The following is a 19,241-nucleotide window of genomic DNA, read 5'->3' as shown; positions in this document are numbered from 1 at the left end:
TAACTGCCTCTCTTTCTTCATCACTGTCTCCCATTTTACAGACAGGATGGTATTATGTTTATTTGCAGATCAGGTTTCTCAATGGAATAAAGATTAGATGCACAATATTTTGGAACGATGTATCCTTCAACGTTGACTATACCAAGAACCATACATAGGAGTTCCCTCCTGCGAGGTTTTGGAGGATATTACCTTTCACCCACTCCAGACGTCTTTGGAGTATAATGGGAAAAGGGGTCTGAGTGAGAAAGCACGACTGAGTTACTCTAAATGTCTTACGTTAGTTTTATCGCCCTTTCCAAACGCGTTGGGCGCCATGTAGTGTAGCTCCTATTTTCCCAATAGGCTCTGCGCATTGGAATAATACCTACAGAAGTAAAGGCCTAGACCAGACGTTAACTAGGTCTACTACTGTCGATACTAGACTTAATTTTTGGGTTTGCCAGCGTAGCTCAGAGTTCGCTAGAAACTCTCGAATGTTCAAGGAGGAATTCACTTCCCTGATTAGACAAGAAGGGATTTAGTTTCTGACAACCATAGAACATGACAACTTTGCTCTCCCCTAATCAAGAGTCAATCTCGAGAGTCGTGTGAGCACAAGGCAATTATTTTACTCAGTCAGTACGTGCATTCTTAGTCTCATCAGATTGTAGAGAAAAGGAAGAGACGGGCGTGTTCAATAAAAAGGTGTTATTTATTGATCAGTCTCTTTTCTCATACATGAGAAATGGATCGATATTATTGCAATACTTATAGTTAAGTAAAGTGCATACATTAAAAGCAATAGTATAAAATAATACTGTAAAAACATTGATATGGTTTCTGAGCCATATGATGTTTAAAATGATTAAAATATATTTACATACACATATACATTTGACTAAACGTACTCAACTGGTGTTTCTAAATACGCCTACCCCGTGTGCCTGACCTAAGTCTAATGCGTGGGCGGGAATAGAAAGTTACAGTTTAAGTTAAGTTTGTTTTTGCCAAGTGAATAACTAAAGAATTCTCTGTGAGGGGTTATTCAGTTCTGTACCTGGAAGTTAGGATGAATGAGGAATGGTATCTTTCTCTGCTCTCGATATTCCAGGCTGCCTGCGAGGGCTACCCAGAAGCGCCGGTGCTGGGTCTCTCGGCTTGAGATAGCAGCGCGTCTCTCAGCGCGTCAGGAAGGCGGGGCTGCGCCAGCGGGGTCTGCTTCTGCTCTCGGCTTCGGCAAGTATGGCTGCTCCGTCTTGTCACCACGCGTGTGTTTGCATAGGGCAAGATCGGTAATATTTATACCTTAAAGGTGCCGAGATTGACGTAAGGATGGACATAGATACGTCAATAAAGATGTCATACGACTTGCTCGTTAGCACATTCTTTACTAAAGTTCTCTGTGAAATCAAAACAATGGCCGCAGGGTTTTTCCCAGGTTGTCATAGGTTTGATTTGTTATGAGAACGTCGTATGCCTTATCAGGGGCTGGAGGAATGTCGCTTGTCTAATTAGATCTCAAGCGTTATGACCTAATCAGATAACACGTTCCTGTGCCGTAGTGTGACTGCGTCAGATAACGGTATCTGCATCATGGGGGCTTTTCTTGCCTCATGGGCTGACTGTTAGTTAACTTGATAGTTAGTTTAACCAGAACAGGGTCAGGAATAGGGGGATTGATTCAGAACCTATAGGAATACACGACAACTGACTGCGGACTACAAAAGATTCGGAACTCAGCTGTCAGACTGCTCTTATATATAAAGCCAAATGACCACATCTCCCCAGCCTTATTATCCCTCCCCTGCAGCATTGATTACCAGTTGCCAGAAGATCCATGTTCAAGCTGCTTTGCATCACCCAGAAAGTGATACACGGAACAGGACCACTCTTCATCAGGAATCAATTCACCAAACACATTCAACAAAGGAACCCCCCGCTATAGAAGGGCAGTTCGCACCAAAATCCAAACGTACAAAAATAAAATCCTTCTCTGTTTAAGCAGCCAAACTAACATACGACCGAAAGATAACCACCATATCTTCAGAAAACTTAAAGAATTGGCTCTTCCCCACATAACCATCATACACAAAACAGAAATATATAGCATATCCCTCTGTATATAAGCATTTATTTGGACTATATTTATGTGCCTATATGTGTATTGATTGAAGAAACTTGGATACTGTTTTTTTTAAATATAGCTATTAGTTCTGTATATAAGGGACTGCATAAATAAGTAAATCATAACTATTTATCTACAATTGCATCATTATCGATACAAAAAAAATTATTCAAGTACAACACTTGAAAGCCGGAGTTCATTAAATGCATCTTTAATTTGCATATGCTCTCTTCCTTATGCACACACATACAGTCAGAGTTTAACTGCAGCTTTCATTTACATATATTATTTTCCTTACACATATATACCTTCCATGTACATAGGTATCTATATATTTATAACTTTTATTCTAATTCAGCATATCCAATGCGCTACCCTTTCTCACCCTATACTGCTCTCTATGTATAGCTCCACTCTCTGGATCATTTCAAACCGCATTCTACTACTCTTTCCTATGCACTACCCTATTTCTCACCCTAAACCTCTATCAATATATCCTCTACCTCCACTCGCTCATTCATCCTAAACCACATACCACTACTATGGTCCCCAAAACAACCCTTTGTAGATTCTTCCCCTCTACCTCTGCTTGCATCATCTCATACCTCTTGTACTATTCAGATCGCCCAAACAAGCCATTCTAAACTTATACTTCCGAATCTTCCCTCCCCACCTCATCACAACCCCCCCACTACGAATTAAAAAAAAAAAATTCTAGCCCCTTCCCTCCTTTCTCTTCTATCCCTCCACTATTCCCTTTCAATCCAAAAAACAAGTCCACCACTCAAATTAATTTTATATTTCCATATAACTCCCCTCCACCTCCCCTCACCCCAAACCCCCCCATAGCTATAAACACCCCCTTCCCAAATAAATAAATAGAAACCCATCTCCATTCCTTCTCAATCCAAACGACTAACAAATCCACAACTCAAATGCCTTTCCTATTTCACTATACTAATTGCCCACAAATCCTTTATTGGTTCCGGAGCAACGTGCTACAAGCTGAAAATGAGCTTCAACACCTCAGGGTTAGCAAGTGCTATATAAATCCAAACCTTTTCCCCTATACTATCCTTCTCACTCTAAATAACTGATTAACACATATCCACCACTCAAATTACTTTCACATTTCACTATACTAACTCACCACTAATCCTTTATGGGTTCCAGACTAGAGTGCTACTCGCAGAAAAAGTGCTTTGACGCCTCATCAGGGGTAGTAAGCAATATATAAATGCAATTACTATACAATGACATTCTGGCTAGAGTTCACAAACGAAAAAGTATAATTACAACACCAGAGGGTAGAGAAGGGAGACCAGTTAATGGTTTTCCAAGTTACAAGTTGACAGAAGTCCGGTAAATAACACAATTCAGCTAGACTAAAGAGATCCGATTTGGCTCATTGCAAAAAAAGTAGAACAAAATCAATAAGATTTTGAAGTCAAAACACCAGATGTAGAGACCGCAGTAAAATCCAATTACTCAAACATTTACATGAAACTGTAACAGGATGAGATATGGCAATTTGAATAAAATGGAGGAATAGAAGCCTTAAAAAAAAGTGATACAGATGGGGAGCACTCACACACTTTGCTCCGTAGATCCCACAGCTTGAGTGTTCGATCATGACTTCCAGACACAATATGAGTGTTGTCCAAAAGGAATTTGGCAGACAATACTTTCCCACTGTGGCCAGTCAGGGTGTGCTACAGGAGGGTGGAAAAGGACAAGTTATAGGTTTTAAAATGAAATGTCAAAAATACAAGTACAGCACTGTTCCTCATGAACCTGAAACTATGCACCCCATCAGAATCTGCACATTATGGAATCTACAATGATACTATTTGGTAGAAACTACGCTTAAAAGGTCTCAGATTGAAAACTTCTGATCATGCACCATTTAGTAAAGCCTCTCCCAAACCTCCTTGTGTGTGTACTCTGTTGGACACTGAATCAGGAACTCGTCACACCAAACTTTGGGAATCACGAGCTAAAAGCATCACCATGTGTCAGCAGTCCCTTCACCGAATCACAGCACACCTGGAGCTTGATCGTTTAAGAGAGGGGTTTGCTGGGAGAGTACGGGACAGGCTCTACTGGTGGTCAGACCTTTTACAGCTCATCATGGACCACACGAAAAGGAAAAATAAAAACTTCTACACCGAGGCGACAACCGGATTAAAAGGTATTTTAAAACAGAACAACTTACCCGGAGTCGAAGATCCTCCACAGTCCAAATTCTGCTTGCAAAATCATTAGATGCCGCAAGGAGATGATGTCCCTAAGTAGGCAAAACAAAACTGAATACATTAAAAAAAGTTTATGTTCAATAATCACTTTATATCACAGCATGAAAATCAATCTTGATTGCATAAGATCATGTGTGAGGTGTTATGGGGCAAACCACACGTGTAGACTTGATGAGCCTGCCCATCATGGCTAGAACTACATGCCTTTTAACACAAGAACCTTATTTCTGCTCTCTCCAAAGAGGAAAATATGTAGTGTTAGGTGCTTACCTCACATCTACATATCTTAGAGATAGCTTTTCGGGGTATTGCAGATGTGGAGTCAATTATAGCCATTATTTATTTACCCCCAATTACTTAACTTTACAGTTTTTTCCCAAGTTGATACTCAGATATGATATTTTGGTAGCAAGAGATTTCAAACTCTATAATCAAGTAATACAGCTTTTCTGCAACTAAAAATCAAACAGTACTCCTCTGCTACAACTAAAAGGTAACTACTTAACCCCTCCCACGCTGGTGACGGAACCGCTCCGTCACGGCCCTCGGGTGGGCTGTGCTAGTGACGGAACGGTTCAGTCACAAGCACAGCTCACCCGACGGCCGTGACGGAGCTACCCCCCCCACCCCCCCTAGCACTGCGGCGGAATAGCCGCCACAGCGAAAGGGTTAAACTGGATTGCAAACAAATTTTATCAAGCCACACCACAAACATTCAACTAGCGTGAATGTAAGAAGCTGGGTGTCTGTTGCACTACTCCCCCCCCCCACCCACCCCCCCCCCCCCCCACCCCCCCAACCTTTTGCCTGGCTTTTGATGCAACTTGGACTGTAGAGTAATGGGTCCCTGCGAATCAGGCTCCCAGTACCATTGTTCTGTCCCTAAATCTGTACCACAATTGATCCTTTAGGCCCATGAAGTCCCTAGTAAATGTTACCTAGGACAGTGGGACTGAAGAGGGTTCCCTAGGGACCGCTCACCTAGGAAATGCTGACTGCCACTGCAGAATGCATGCTCATGTGCAGACAAAGTCGTCATGGCACACTGCCTGTGTGCCATGCCAACTACCATTGCCTAAGATGCAGGCAAGTCTTCCCTCTAGCAGGCCTTACAGCCCTAAGGCAGGGTGCACTATACCAGAGTGGAGAGCATATCTGCATGAGCAAATGTGCCCCAACAAAATCTACGTACATTCTTATATAATGTAAGTGCCAGGAAAGCCATAGAGACTACATGGGCTGTAAACTCGACCACTCAAGATCAACGTCACAATGATGGCTCTTCTATACTCGAGTGTTTGGTACCAAACCACTCCTTTCAATAAACCCACACTGATGCCAATGTGGGATTTATTGTACCATGTACTCAGAAGGAACCTCAGAGGTGCTACCTGAAAACCTACCAACCCTGAAGTGGTCACAGGCTGGACCCCGCTCTATGGGACCAGAATCAAAAAGCACATCCTGGGCCCCCAGGATGGGCACAGTGCTCGAGAGGGAAGTTACAAAGGCCTGCTGCCTTTGCGATGCAAACCCAGCCTTTGCTGCTAGAAGCAGATGGCAGCCCCCGGTTTAGACCCCCACTTTGGGTGGGGAAATTCAGCTGGAAAACTTGGAAAGAATAGGTGTGCCCTCCTGTGCCAACTCCACCCCAAAGGTGTAGGAGGTGAGGTGAAGCACCTTTTAGTCCCCACCCACTTGAAGATGGTAGGACTCCTCCAATCAGGGTTAGGACTATACCCCTCCAACTCTGGAAGGTGGCGTATACACCCCAGTTCAGGTGCCCATTGACCATGTCACTCCCTTAAAATGCCCCAAAATCTAGTATTTACGAGGCTCCCCTAGACCCAGACACAAGTTCCTGCCGACATAAGGATGAAGACGCCATGAATAGAAGACTGCCAACAACAACTGACTTGGCTCCAGTCCGACAGGCCTGTCTGCAGCCCCGAAGATCCCGCCCAGAAACAACACCTGTCCTGCAGTCAGCGACCTCCACAATTCCGGAGATGTCTGCTTGCCTTTGAAGACCATAACTCCAGAGGATAGCAGCTCAATACACAACAAAGCAACTCAAAGGACTTTCGTGCCCCCCAGATCTGTGAATCCACTCTGGGCCAGACGCCTCCGGCCTGAATCCAGGTGGCCTACCGATCCAGAAAAGTATCCCCAGCAATCCTCAGTACAAGTCCAGCATTGGCTGAACCCACCTGGACTCCCAGACAACACCGATAGTGTCAGTTCGAAGGCTCCTCACCAACAACAACGGGCATCAGTAAGAGAAATCAGGTGTCAAAGGAAACCCCTGCACCCGAAGCCAAAGGGCTTTGAGGAGCTCCACTGTGTCCCTATGACTTACAGCAGTGTTTCCCAAACTGTGGTCCGCGGACCCCCAGGGGTCCGTGACACATTCCCAGGGGGTCCGTAGGCCACAGTTTTAAAAGCACAGAAATGTTTCTTGTATAATTAGCAGCTTTCCAGCAACAATAAAAGTGTCAAGAGAATGCCAGTGATTAATGTACCTGCTGGAGAGCGAGGAGAGTTTTGTTCAGTGGCAGCTTTGATTTAACTAATGTAGCACAGAGGGTTAATGTGCCTACTGCAAAGAACGTGTAACATGCATCTTAAAAAGCAGTATTTTATGTGCTTAAGTTCGTGGTTACTGCTTTTGTCACAGAGATTCTTTTGTTACTGTGCACTTCATAAGTGACAATCGGAATCTAGCAGAGGGACCTATAAACTGTCATCAAATAGCTGCTTGCAAACTGCATGGTAATAGTTAGTAACTTCTATTTTGTCACAGTTATTCATTATCCGGATGCTGCAAAAAAGATATATTTGGGTGGAAATACATTTTTAATGTTAAAGTCAATGCTAGCCACTGTGTTATGTTCTGAATCCTGAGTTTGTGCTTTTCCAGACCAAGCACTCTTTAAACATTTTATATACACACTGATTTACATGTATGATTCAATGTCTCTATATGTGTGTGATGTAAAGTGCTCTGACATCCTACAATGGTATGAGAGATGCTATAAAACAAATGAAATACATGTGACTGAGGGGCTATTACTTCAATATAACATACTAAGGGCCAGATGTACGATCTGTTTTTATATGCGCGAACGGGTTCGCGAACCCGTTTGCGCATGCAAAAACCTATTGGGCCATATACATAGCCTATTTCGCGAGTCGCAATTTGTTTGCGACTCCCTAAATAGGTTTTGCAACTTGCTATTTGGAAGGGGCATTCCCTTCCAAATAGCGAGTCTCAAAACCATGTACAAATGTTTTGCGTCCCAAAACAGTCACAATTACCACCTAATTCAAGTAGATGGGAATGCATTCGCAAATGGGAAGGGGTCCCCAGGGGACCCCTTCCCCTTTACAAATGCATGCAAAATTATTTTTTAAGGTCAGGCAGTGGTCCCAGAGACCTCTGCCTGCCCTTACAAAATGAAACGAAAACGTTTCATTTTATTTTTTTTTATTTTTTAAATGCATGGTAAACAGGCTGCATTTTTTTTTTAAACTGCGTTATTTAACCCCTTCGATGCTGATGACGGCCCCCAGCCGTCATGCATCACGGGGCTCGTGTGCTGATGACGGCTGGGGGCCGTCATAAACCCGTCCACTCGCGATTCTGCCGCACAGGCGCAGAATCGCGGCCGCGCCCATGGGGTTAAAAGCAGTCCGAGACATGGTGGCCTGCAGAGCTCAGCAGGCCACCATCGCTGGGAGGGCAGGCATTCCCAATGGGCCCGCAAATTGCGAGAGCCTCAATAATATTAATTAACCTCGCAATTTGCGACCCCATTGGAAATCCCAAACAGTGTTAAACACACTGTTGTACATTTCATTTAGCGACTCGCAATTTGCCCCTCGCAATGTGTCGCCAATTGCGAGGCGCTAAATTAAATGGTCGTACATCTGCCCCCAAAATCCTTAGTACTTTGAGTATTTGTTTTGTGTGCACACGTGTGGCTTTTTTTCGAATTACTGTTTTAATGTTTGAAATTTAACTCATACAAATTGCTTGGGGGTCCCCGCCGGCTTCCAGTGGTGACTCAATGGGGGTCCTCAGGAGTCAAAAGTTTGGGAACCACCGACTTACAGCATCCCAATGTACCTATGCTGTCGCTGGCTTCCTTCATGCAGCCTACAGTTTGTCGACAACAGCCTGTTTTTAAAACTAAGTTTCTCCATTGAATTGCATTGGGCGCCCACCACCGTGTAGCATTGAGGTAGGATAGGGAAGATGGAAAAGAAGAACAGGGCTTGAACAAAGGAGGGGACAAATACAGTAATGAAACCGAAACCAAATCAACATACAGAACTGTCAAACCAGGACCATGCAGATAATAACACATACAGAACTATCGAATTCTATGCTTGTGATGCCAGCGTTGCTGCCAGTAAGGGCACCTTTCATTTCACATTTGTCTGAGGAGAAAGAGAGATAAGTGTTAGGTAAGTAATGAAATCTAACAGTTGTACAAACATTAGTTTTAACTATATGTACTATCTAAAGATACAAGATTCCTCTTAACTGTTCATCTGCTAAGCAAGTGCATGTAAGGCATTGTAACTGCACACAAACTTACATTCAGGATATTTGTGACAATCTTTTTATGGTCACCAGTTTGCCTTTTTGCTTTAAGTGCCACCAAAGGTCTTTTCTAAATGAACAAACATTTTCAGAATGTTATCCGTATTTATATATCGCACGTCTAGCTACTGTGTGGAACTGCAGCATGGTCTGGAGGTATTTCCCACCCCCCCTTCATACTTGGAATGCTAGTTTGATTAGTATTGGTTAATGCAACAAAAGTGTGCCATATGCAGTGAGGGTTCTTTTCATGGATTTGGGTACTAAGGAACTTTCAAAGTTGGACAAACCTTTGCTCCAGTGAAACCAAAGAAATGGCAAGCTGACATAGCTAGCCAATTATATAGTTTCAGTAGAATGTTGCACCGGTGAAGATTTGAGAAGTATACCTACTTATTACTCAATAAGTGACTATAGCCAGGCCTACTTATTTTGAAGGAGCAAAACCTACTTTAAGCTCCATTCTCTTGGATGACAAAAATGCAAACCAGCTGGTATCTTAACAAGAAAGTGGAGAAGAGACATGGATGATGAGGTTGGTAAATTGTGACAGTGTGGTTAAGAAGGGTGTTGTTCTGTGGAGTGAGGGCAGAGTGGTGAGGTCGTTCAAGGGTGTGTGTGTGTAAATTTCATTTTGTAGGCCACTAGCTCTATGTTTTTTTTGCAAGTGCTGTGAACACCCTATGGTAGGAAGGCGCTTTAAGCGCTTCACGCCCGCTGTTCACTGGTCCAGCCAAACTCTCAGAAGCAAGGATAATGATCAGCAAATTGGTAAATGCATTTAAGCTCCTTCCTGCAGAAGCTATATGTTCAGTAAAGATTCAAACCGAAAACCATAAAAAAAATAATGTTTCATGCTGCCCACAAAGGTGCAATTCGAAACAAACTGAACAACCAAACGGCCCCAACTCCAGGAGGTACTTAATACTCTTGACGTATTCAGAACTTCAGTGAAACTGAAGAATACATGTAACATCCGGATATTAGTAGCAAACAAGGAACTGCAAGGCAAAGAACGGGCTATTGATGCATTCTCACACAACCAAGCTAATGAAATTCATGAATGTACCAACGCATGAAGAGCAAATTATGCATTTAAAGGTACATTTGACTGTACCAACCAGATCATAATCAGTCCCTCCAACACACTAAACTGGTCCCAGTGACCTCAAATATTCTAAGATCAAATGGACAAAGCAACTCATAACCCCATTTCCAAGATCTGTCTCCCGAGCAGCTACTTACCTCGAACCACTTCCCAGAGTTTCACCCTCCTGTCCATCCCTCCAGTGGCAAGTAGTCGGGAGCTAGGGCTGAAACGAACAGCATTCACCTCTCCATCATGAGCATCCTACAGAAAAAGCACACCCTTTATCTGCATCATCTGAAGTGCATCATACACTACGAAAGTAGCAGCATGCTGCAAAGGCAGGCTTTCACAATGAAACTGGCAAGGAGCTTGTAAACATATACTATTCTGAAGATATGTGTTCGCCACAAGCCACAAATCAAAATGCAAGGAAACAGTGTGGCTAAGATGAAGAAAAAATGGGCCCTTTTGCCCACTGGAAAACAAAGTTATATAGTGCTAGCCTTTAGTAGAGTAGCTCAGACTTCTGCTGAATGGTAGGTAGATCAATCTACTGAAGATAAACTGACATGAAACGAGCAGTGTGTGAATTGTAAGCAAGACAACACCCATTATTTGCTTAGGCTCGTGTTCAACAAAGCAATGGCTGGAAGCAGAATGAATGGGACCCTGTATTCAGGGTCAAATACTCAACCTGGATTTCCTCACCACGGGCATCACTAGTGAGTGGCTACCTAAACCTTTGAGAATCTCGTGCTGCATAAAAATCCGAACTGGATGACAAGTATAGAAACGGAAAAAAATTGTTAACTTTCGAGTTAAAACTGAAAAGCCCCTAAAATCTATATGAACTAAACTTACCCAACTAGGTTACATTAATCCCACTACGAAAATAAATGAATACAAATAAAGCACAAATACGGTAGTCCAACCGGAAAGAAAGGGGCCAGTTTTCAAAAACCCAAACAAAACGTTTCTTTGGCAAAAACATTTAAATACACAACAGGGTACTTCACAATAGACAGCAGCAACTCAATGGCACAGGTTTGCAAAACACGGACTTCCTCCACACAAGGTTGTCCTATAACTGAGGTCTCAGATTTACAGTTAGTGATCATGTCCAGCAGATCCGCACCCACCACAATCTCCTTATATACAGGCATTGTTGGATGCAAGTTCAAAGTCTCAGCACCTCGCACACTTTGGAGGATAAGACCTGAAGGCATCGCTGGTTATCAGCAACCTTTGCACCCAAGCACAACAAAGCTAGTTATGATGGTTTAGAAGTATAGCTGCTGGGAGCATGGCAGAGCGGAACTCACTGGTCAGCCCTTTTACTACTCATCACAGACCTCCACTAAATTCAACAGAATGATTTGAAACCACATAATAGCACAAGTAATACTTACAAAGACAAAAAGGGCTGTGTTTGGCAGGCGCACCTCTCGGATTGTCCCAGTTGGGCTGTCTGCACACTCAGTCTGCAAAGGGTATGAAGATGAGGAACGTCGCCTGAGGATTAAAAAAAATAGGCACATCACATGGGAGAGGGTTGGCATGGTGTAAGGTAGAAACATCAGACTTCTTAATGATATCAAACAGTTGAGAAATTATTATAGGGTACACACAACCGCTTCTGGCCAAAACTGACAAGATGAGGTACCAGTGTGAAGCACATACCATCTGAAATAATTCTACTGTTCAAGGAGTCAAAGGCAAACTTAATAGGATTAAGGACCTCTACCCAAAGATATCACCCCACCAAAGACAGATGGCATGCAACCCTTCACAACAGAGTACCCTTTGATATGGACCACAGAACTAGTAAAATATCTAGATATAGGGCTCAGTAGAGACCCGGAGGAGCGTTGGAGAGCCATTTACGGCTGCGTTGTCGACTGACTGGCTGGCTAGAATACAGATTTGGTCCAAATCTCGTGCCACTAATTTGGGCGGGTAAGCAACTACGGGCCTCTTACAAGATATTAACACTCCCTCTCACACAGGGCAGGCTCGGAGCACCCGACATGCAGGAATTGATATTGCTGCATTACTAGATATACCTGGCAGCATTACAAACTCATGTGGCAATAGAGACATACCGGGCATCCCCATGGCCTTTAAGAACTGCACTTTATTTACCCTACAAGCCTTCCAGGATGGGGATCGATACGGTGGACTGTGTCAGACAGACAGACCTGGGGTGTGTAGGATCTGCTTTCCTGGTTACCCCCACTTTTTGCTGGTGTTCTACTGTTCTGACTAGTTTGACTGGGATCCTGCTAATCAGGACCCCATTCACTGTGCTCCCTCCATAAATTGGCTATGGTGAGTATCTTGGTACACTCCCAATTGGCTGCAGGTGTACTCTAGCATGTACCTAGTATGTGGTACTAAGATGCCTAGGTACACCAGGGTTCCCCCATGGGCTGCTGCACATGTTATTCCACCCATAAGGGACCCTCCAAACAGACTGACAGTAACCGTGAGTTGCTGCCGACCACTGGCACGATGTTGCCCTCCTGCTGCTGGGTCATGCCAGAGCAAGGGAAGGAAGGACAATAGGTTTCCGGTTACAGGGAGGTGGGACCACCTCCCAGACAGGACTTAGTCTATTAGACCAAGGGTGGGGGCGCTTGCCAGCGCCAGTCTGCTGGAAGGGCACATTTGGTGACCTCCTAGCATACTCCAGTTCAAACCAGATCAGGGAGGAACCCCATAATCAACGCAACCCTCACCTTAGGGTACTTAAGGGCTTTCCTGTGGGTGGGTCCCTAGATTTGTTGTGGGATTACATTAAACTCCACTTCAAATAGGACCGTCTGGACATCCTGGCGGAGTCGTGCCAGACTGATCGCATCGTTCATTGCTCTGTGACTGAGACTGCAATTGAAAAGACTCCATCTGCTCCTGACCTAGTCGTCCTGCAAGCCGCGGCACCAGTGTCCGTGCTCCATACAGGTTCCATCCTGAGCCTGTGGACAACTAAAAACATCGAAAGGAATCTCCCTTGGAGTGAAGGGGGTCACTCCCCAGCATACACAGGCACTGCAATGCAGCCGACCGATTTGTTGATCCTGGCTTCCCACGGACCACACAAGGCTCAGTAAAACAGGAGGTGGGCCTGTTCTCACTCGAGGCATTAGCTGTCCTCTCATCCAGTTGAGGCCTGTGCACCGCGTACCTTCAAGCCGCGGCACCAGTGTCCGTGCTCCATACAGGTTCCATCCTGAGCCTGTGGACAACTAAAAACATCGAAAGGAATCTCCCTTGGAGTGAAGGGGGTCACTCCCCAGCATACACAGGCACTGCAATGCAGCCGACCGATTTGTTGATCCTGGCTTCCCACGGACCACACAAGGCTCAGTAAAACAGGAGGTGGGCCTGTTCTCACTCGAGGCATTAGCTGTCCTCTCATCCAGTTGAGGCCTGTGCACCGCGTACCTTCATCGCACAGTAACTGCATCAGTTGCCCCGACTCGGACACATCGAAAGGTTCGGTCAATGAGTCTGTCCCCACTAGAACCGATTGGTGCAGACGCGATTGGTTGAACGGATTTACTCTGTTGCCTTAAGTGTCACGGTAGCTCGGGCAGAGCTACCAACTGTGCCACAGTGCTTGAAGCTCTTCATCACTTTTTTGCCAGCATAGTTGAATTCGAGTGGCCTTTGTCTTCCATGCCTCATGGTCACCCCTGGGTAGCACAGACTCTGTCCCCCTCTGCTTTCAGGTGCTCTTCGACTCTAATTCACATGTGGGTTCCAGCCGACTCTTCATCCTCCGGTGGTAAGACTTCAACTGCGACCTACTCATTGAGTGATGGCGAGTACTCGGTTGTGCATACTCTTGCACACGACCGCTCTGGGGTTCCTAGACACTCTTCCGGGGTGGTTCCTTGGGTCCCCAACTCTTCTACATCTTCTGGGTCCAGTCTCGACCTAGATCGTGGTATATATTCCACTATTTTGACATGGTATGGTCTCTCCCCTGGGAACCACTGTGCATTGGTATTACTTGCTGTTCTGTGTCCAAAGTACTGTGTGCATTGTGGGTATATTTACGGGTAGGAGACATCATAACATCGGATGAATAGGGCTAGACTAGCAATCTTATTTCTCCTTCTATCCCACTCCCAACAATCCCACTATGCCACACCTGCATGACAAAGGGGCTATAGCACGAGCCACCAAGTATAATTATCAAAACATTCTCGTATCTCTAGGCCGCTGACCGCGTCATAACAGTTTGTCAACGCATCACAGGTATGCAACTTTCTCAACTTGCTGCTGTACTACCAATTGAGGGCCACCTGTTGGCAGCACATGACTCAGCATAGGAATACATACTTACCTCCCATCACGCAAACTCATTACATGCCTACATAATCAAATGCAACTATCCCCACCCAAATGATCCCATAAAGCGCTTGAAATGTGGAACACAGACAGATACACATCAATGGACCTTCTGTTGCAGTCCACTGACACTCCTCTCCCCTAATTACAGATTGCGTCTTATCCAGTTTAAATCAAACACAAATTTATTGCACATCATTGCAACTAGTCGGTGGCTCACGGCAGCCAACTTTTTACCATCTTGCATGGCAGTGCCTAAGAGTCTTCATTTTGGGCAGAGGTGTATGAAATCATACATGTGATCACTGATCGCCTTAAAACACAACTTCTTTTGAAGTGGCATGCAATCTGGTGAGGGCATGTTCTGCCACAGGCAGACCAGAAAGCCTGGCCATATCGCTTCCCTAAACCATATCAATCATAGGGAGCAAAAAGGTTATTAAGGTTAACCTGGTTACACTGCCTGAACACCCTCCCCACCCAGTGAAAACACAAAGTAACAGACTGCTACTTCTTGCAATCCTGCAGATGACAATCATTCAATGTCCCCAAAGGAGAAACGCTGTAGACACATCAAGGCGGTGCAAAGAGCAAGCAAAGAGAATTAGAGGCACCAAGAGAGAAAAACGTTACCAAGAAGGTTGGACATTTTGAAGTAGAAAATTGTAAGGAAGGGTGGGAAGATGGAACCTACCCAAAAATATTAGTGAAAGAATCCAGAAGGCCTCCGCTTGGCTGTGACTGTCTCTTACTAGAAAGGAGGAGGGTTGCATAGAGGTAAATATATGCTCTCATGTATTGCTCTAAAAATTCACAATATTCTATTCTGCATCATTACAGTAGTATCAACCAACTAATTGATAACTGCAAGAATATTTCTGCATACATTCAGATAGAGTTAGTGTTTTGCAATAATTAGTACAACAAGTAAACTCTAAAGTTTGAAATGCGTACACCACATTAAATCCAAGTTGTTCCAATTAAATATCAATCTGCCACCCAAAACTCTGGTATATGCGCTAGGGGGCACCCATCTGAACTGCTCTTCAATGGATGTGAATGCACTTTTTTTTTTAACCGAGCAGGTGTAGAAGAGGGAATTTACTTGCCCCCAGTAATCTAAAATCTCTTCCACCCACCACCCTGCCTCCTTACCTGGGTGTACGGGTGACTGCTCGGACGGGGGATGTATCTCCTGTGGAATCAGGGTTCTGTTCCAGAACTTCTATCTCATCATCATCCCTGTAGAAGGATGAACACCTTAAAGACTTTACGACAACCAACTCTTTAACTTGCCACTGGACTAGAACTCACACTATATGCTTCATACCATGACTGCAGTAGGACTTTCAGGGCCTAGGTAGGGCTGGAGTGTTAACCAATGGGACTTGGACAGCATTTATTGCAGGTTTCCAAAATAATCTGGAAGTACTGCTCAGTAACACTTCCAGTGCCTTTCAAGTTAACCAAGGAGCACAGTGGTAATATCCAGGAGTTGATGAGGTAGCCTCAATAGCAAAGAGTCAACGAGCAGTCACTACCAATTCTCATAACCTGCTCACAGAATTTTACCAAAAGCACAACGAACCAGCAAAATAATTGAAAGCACTCAACCTGAATCCTACTCCCTAAATAAACCAGTGCATCAAGCATGTTCACAGATGTAGTATGAATCCTAGCACACTACATGAAATACACAAACGTGACGAGGTAGGTCTAAACTAATACTATCACCCACCAATGCACTATCTCCTACACTTATAATGAAGAATGCATGGCTACAAAAACAAGGTCTTGGAAAAAAAGTGACTGATCCATGAGGTTTGACTTATGGTGGATCATCAAGTTTTTAACTGTTCCCTCAAAAGCTTGTGTTAACAACACTCCTTATGGGGTGGGCAATGCAGCAAATTTTAACCGAAAAAAAAAAAAAAGGAATGCATTGGGTTAAAATGTAAAAAAATATTAAAGTAACCGCCCCACCATCACCTTCAAATATAGGAATTCGTAGACCGATCACTAAACTTGCATGTTTAGCCTTGGTTTGCTTCCTAAACTCATGTACATTCTAAGCAACCCCCCCCCCCCCCCCGGCTATACTGCAGAACTCTTCTATGGATATAGCAACACTTCAGAGGCCAGAAAAGAGCCAGGCAAGCTCACATGGATGCCATTACAATTATTATTTATGTAAACATATGGCATAAGTGAACCGCATAAGTTAAACTGTGCATTCCCTAGATTAAAAAAATCTGGAAAATATTTCAAGCTGGAAACCAGTAGTATAGGACCTGCTGTTGACTTCCTACCAGTGAACCTCCTAAAATTTGGCTAGATGGTTGCGGTTTTCTGAAGGTGGGGGATAATTCACTTTCTGCTTAAGTATTTACGTTTGTGCTGCAATTTATTTTATGTACTCTGATATCACCTGCATTTCAATTACTCAGAAAACGTCTGGCTTTCCATATACAAATTCAAACCCTCCCAATTTGTGGCTATAGGTCCCTTGTGAATAGGACCCCTAATGAATTTTCAGAACTTCTATCAGTTGCTCTCTCAAAATATCTCCACCATCACAATCTCTCAACTTGTCCTGAAGGTATGCCTGAATGTACATCCTTCAGATAATACCACCAAGAGTGTACATTAAATCTAATGTTATTACCACTTTGCTCAGTGTCAGAAATTATATCTGAAACATGATGCATCTTCAACACTACCCTCACAAGTATAGAATGGTTACAGAATCGTGTGCAGCTATCTCAGCCTTGAGGATCAGGATTTTCGTCAGAATGAGGATTTTTTTATGCTCAAGTAAAAACAATATATTACTTTGGTATGAGGTCCACTTACGTTGATGGAGAACTTTCAGGAAATTTGCGACGGATGGTGATCCCAGACAAAGTATGACAGTTTTTATTTTTTTAAAGCTAAATTTGAGGTTGCAGGGAACTCCACTGCAAAACCAGGTCTTCTGTTATCGATAATTTTGATTCCTCCACAATGTTTTGGGCTCATCCCCGTTGCGGGTACCTGGCCCACCCACAGAATTGAGGTAGCTTTTTTTTTTTTTTTTTTAATAATCGGGAGACCTGGGGAAACGCTGGGTGGGAGGACATTTATTCCGCCCAGTGGTCCCACAACTTTCACACACAGAAATGTGAAGAAAGCGTCATTTCTTTTTTTAAGCAAAATGAGGTTTGCAGGGGATTCTGGGTAAGAACGTTTGACCTCTTTTTATGAATACAGTGCTAATGTGATAGAACAAGATTTAAAGCCATCTTTATTGCTCATTTGCTTTGTAAGTGCACAGAGCATCTTATTTTTCAGTTCACTAGCACGGGCCAGTAGGCCCTAAAAACAGCTTGCCTTGAAGAAAATCTAACTTGCCATAGTGAATGGGTTTGTAGATTTCTCGAGCCCCGATGGGGTAGATTGCAGTGGAGAGGGTTAGAGTGAGTGGAGTAGATTTGAGTTGGGGGGGGGGGGGGGGGGAGCAGAGTGGAGGGCAGAGTGGAGATGGGGAGGAAAGGGCAGAGTTGAGAAGGGGGGGGGGGGGGGACATCAGAGTTGAGAAGGGGGGGGAGGGCAGAGTTGAGAAGGGGGGGGGAGGGCAGAGTTGAGAAGGGGGGGGGAGGGCAGAGTTGAGAAGGGGGGGGGAGGGCAGAGTTGAGAAGGGGGGGAAGAGGGCAGAGTTGAGAAGGGGGGGAAGAGGGCAGAGTTGAGAAGGGGGGAGGAGGGCAGAGTTGAGAAGGGGGGGGAAGAGGGCAGAGTTGAGAAGGGGGGGGAAGAGGGCAGAGTTGAGAGGGGGGGAAGAGGGCAGAGTTGAGAGGGGGGGAAGAGGGCAGAGTTGAGAGGGGGGGAAAGGGCAGAGTTGAGAGGGGGGGGAAAGGCAGAGTTGAGAGGGGGGAAAGGGCAGAGTTGAGAGGGGGGAAAGGGCAGAGTTGAGAGGGGGGAAAGGGCAGAGTTGAGAGGGGGGAAAGGGCAGAGTTGAGAGGGGGGAAAGGGCAGAGTTGAGAGGGGGGGAAAGGGCAGAGTTGAGAGGGGGGGAAAGGGCAGAGTTGAGAAGGGGGGGGGAGGGCAGAGTTGAGAAGGGGGGGGGAGGGCAGAGTTGAGAGGGGGGGAAGAGGGCAGAGTTGAGAGGGGGGGAAAGGGCAGAGTTGAGAGGGGGGGAAAGGGCAGAGTTGAGAAGGGGGGGGGAGGGCAGAGTTGAGAAGGGGGGGGGAGGGCAGAGTTGAGAGGGGGGGAAGAGGGCAGAGTTGAGAGGGGGGGAAAGGGCAGAGTTGAGAGGGGGGGAAAGGGCAGAGTTGAGAGGGGGGGAAAGGGCAGAGTTGAGAGGGGGGGAAAGGGCAGAGTTGAGAGGGGGGAAAGGGCAGAGTTGAGAGGGGGGGAAAGGCAGAGTTGAGAGGGGGGGAAAGGGCAGAGTTGAGAGGGGGAAAGGGCAGAGTTGAGAGGGGGGGAAAGGGCAGAGTTGAGAGGGGGGGAAAGGGCAGAGTTGAGAGGGGGGGAAAGGGCAGAGTTGAGAGGGGGGGAAAGGGCAGAGTTGAGAGGGGGGAAAGGGCAGAGTTGAGAGGGGGAAAGGGCAGAATTGAGAAGGGCAGAATTGAGAAGGGGGAAAGGGCAGAGTTGAGAAGGGCAGAGTTGAGAAGGGGGGGAAAGGGCAGAGTTGAGAAGGGCAGAGTTGAGATGGGGGGGAAGGGCAGAGTGGAGTAGGGTAAATGTTGTGTAATTAAGTGGTGGAGTGTTGAGTGGAGTGGCATGTCGTGGAGTGTATAATGGAGTGGTGTACACTGCCACTAAAAACAAATTTTCAATTGAAATGAC

General features: G+C 45.1%; 1 protein-coding gene and 2 non-coding genes across 5 annotated transcripts in view; all 3 read right to left on the bottom strand.

Moving 5' to 3' along the window:
* Positions 1-19,241, bottom strand: part of ATG16L1 (autophagy related 16 like 1) — a 78,095-nt gene that overhangs the window by 43,786 nt on the left and 15,068 nt on the right. The window contains exons 7-13 of one of the 3 annotated variants that reach the window (XM_078666021.1): positions 15,573-15,659; positions 15,112-15,168; positions 11,471-11,573; positions 10,217-10,322; positions 8,735-8,805; positions 4,323-4,394; positions 3,699-3,819 (exon numbers count right to left, since the gene is read on the bottom strand). In XM_078666021.1, coding sequence (XP_078522147.1) covers positions 3,699-3,819; positions 4,323-4,394; positions 8,735-8,805; positions 10,217-10,322; positions 11,471-11,573; positions 15,112-15,168; positions 15,573-15,659 — 617 coding nt within the window. The remainder of the gene's footprint in view (positions 1-3,698; positions 3,820-4,322; positions 4,395-8,734; positions 8,806-10,216; positions 10,323-11,470; positions 11,574-15,111; positions 15,169-15,572; positions 15,660-19,241) is intronic. The other 2 variants (XM_078666022.1, XM_078666023.1) reach the window with 2 other exon arrangements.
* Positions 3,980-4,244, bottom strand: LOC144793272 (small Cajal body-specific RNA 6). Its single transcript, XR_013602869.1, has one exon.
* Positions 11,153-11,414, bottom strand: LOC144793273 (small Cajal body-specific RNA 6). Its single transcript, XR_013602870.1, has one exon.

The sequence above is a fragment of the Lissotriton helveticus genome, chromosome 11, assembly GCF_964261635.1.
Source record: "Lissotriton helveticus chromosome 11, aLisHel1.1, whole genome shotgun sequence".
In the NCBI taxonomy this organism is placed as follows: Eukaryota; Metazoa; Chordata; class Amphibia; order Caudata; family Salamandridae; genus Lissotriton; species Lissotriton helveticus.
This window is presented reverse-complemented; position numbering and strand designations above follow the sequence as displayed.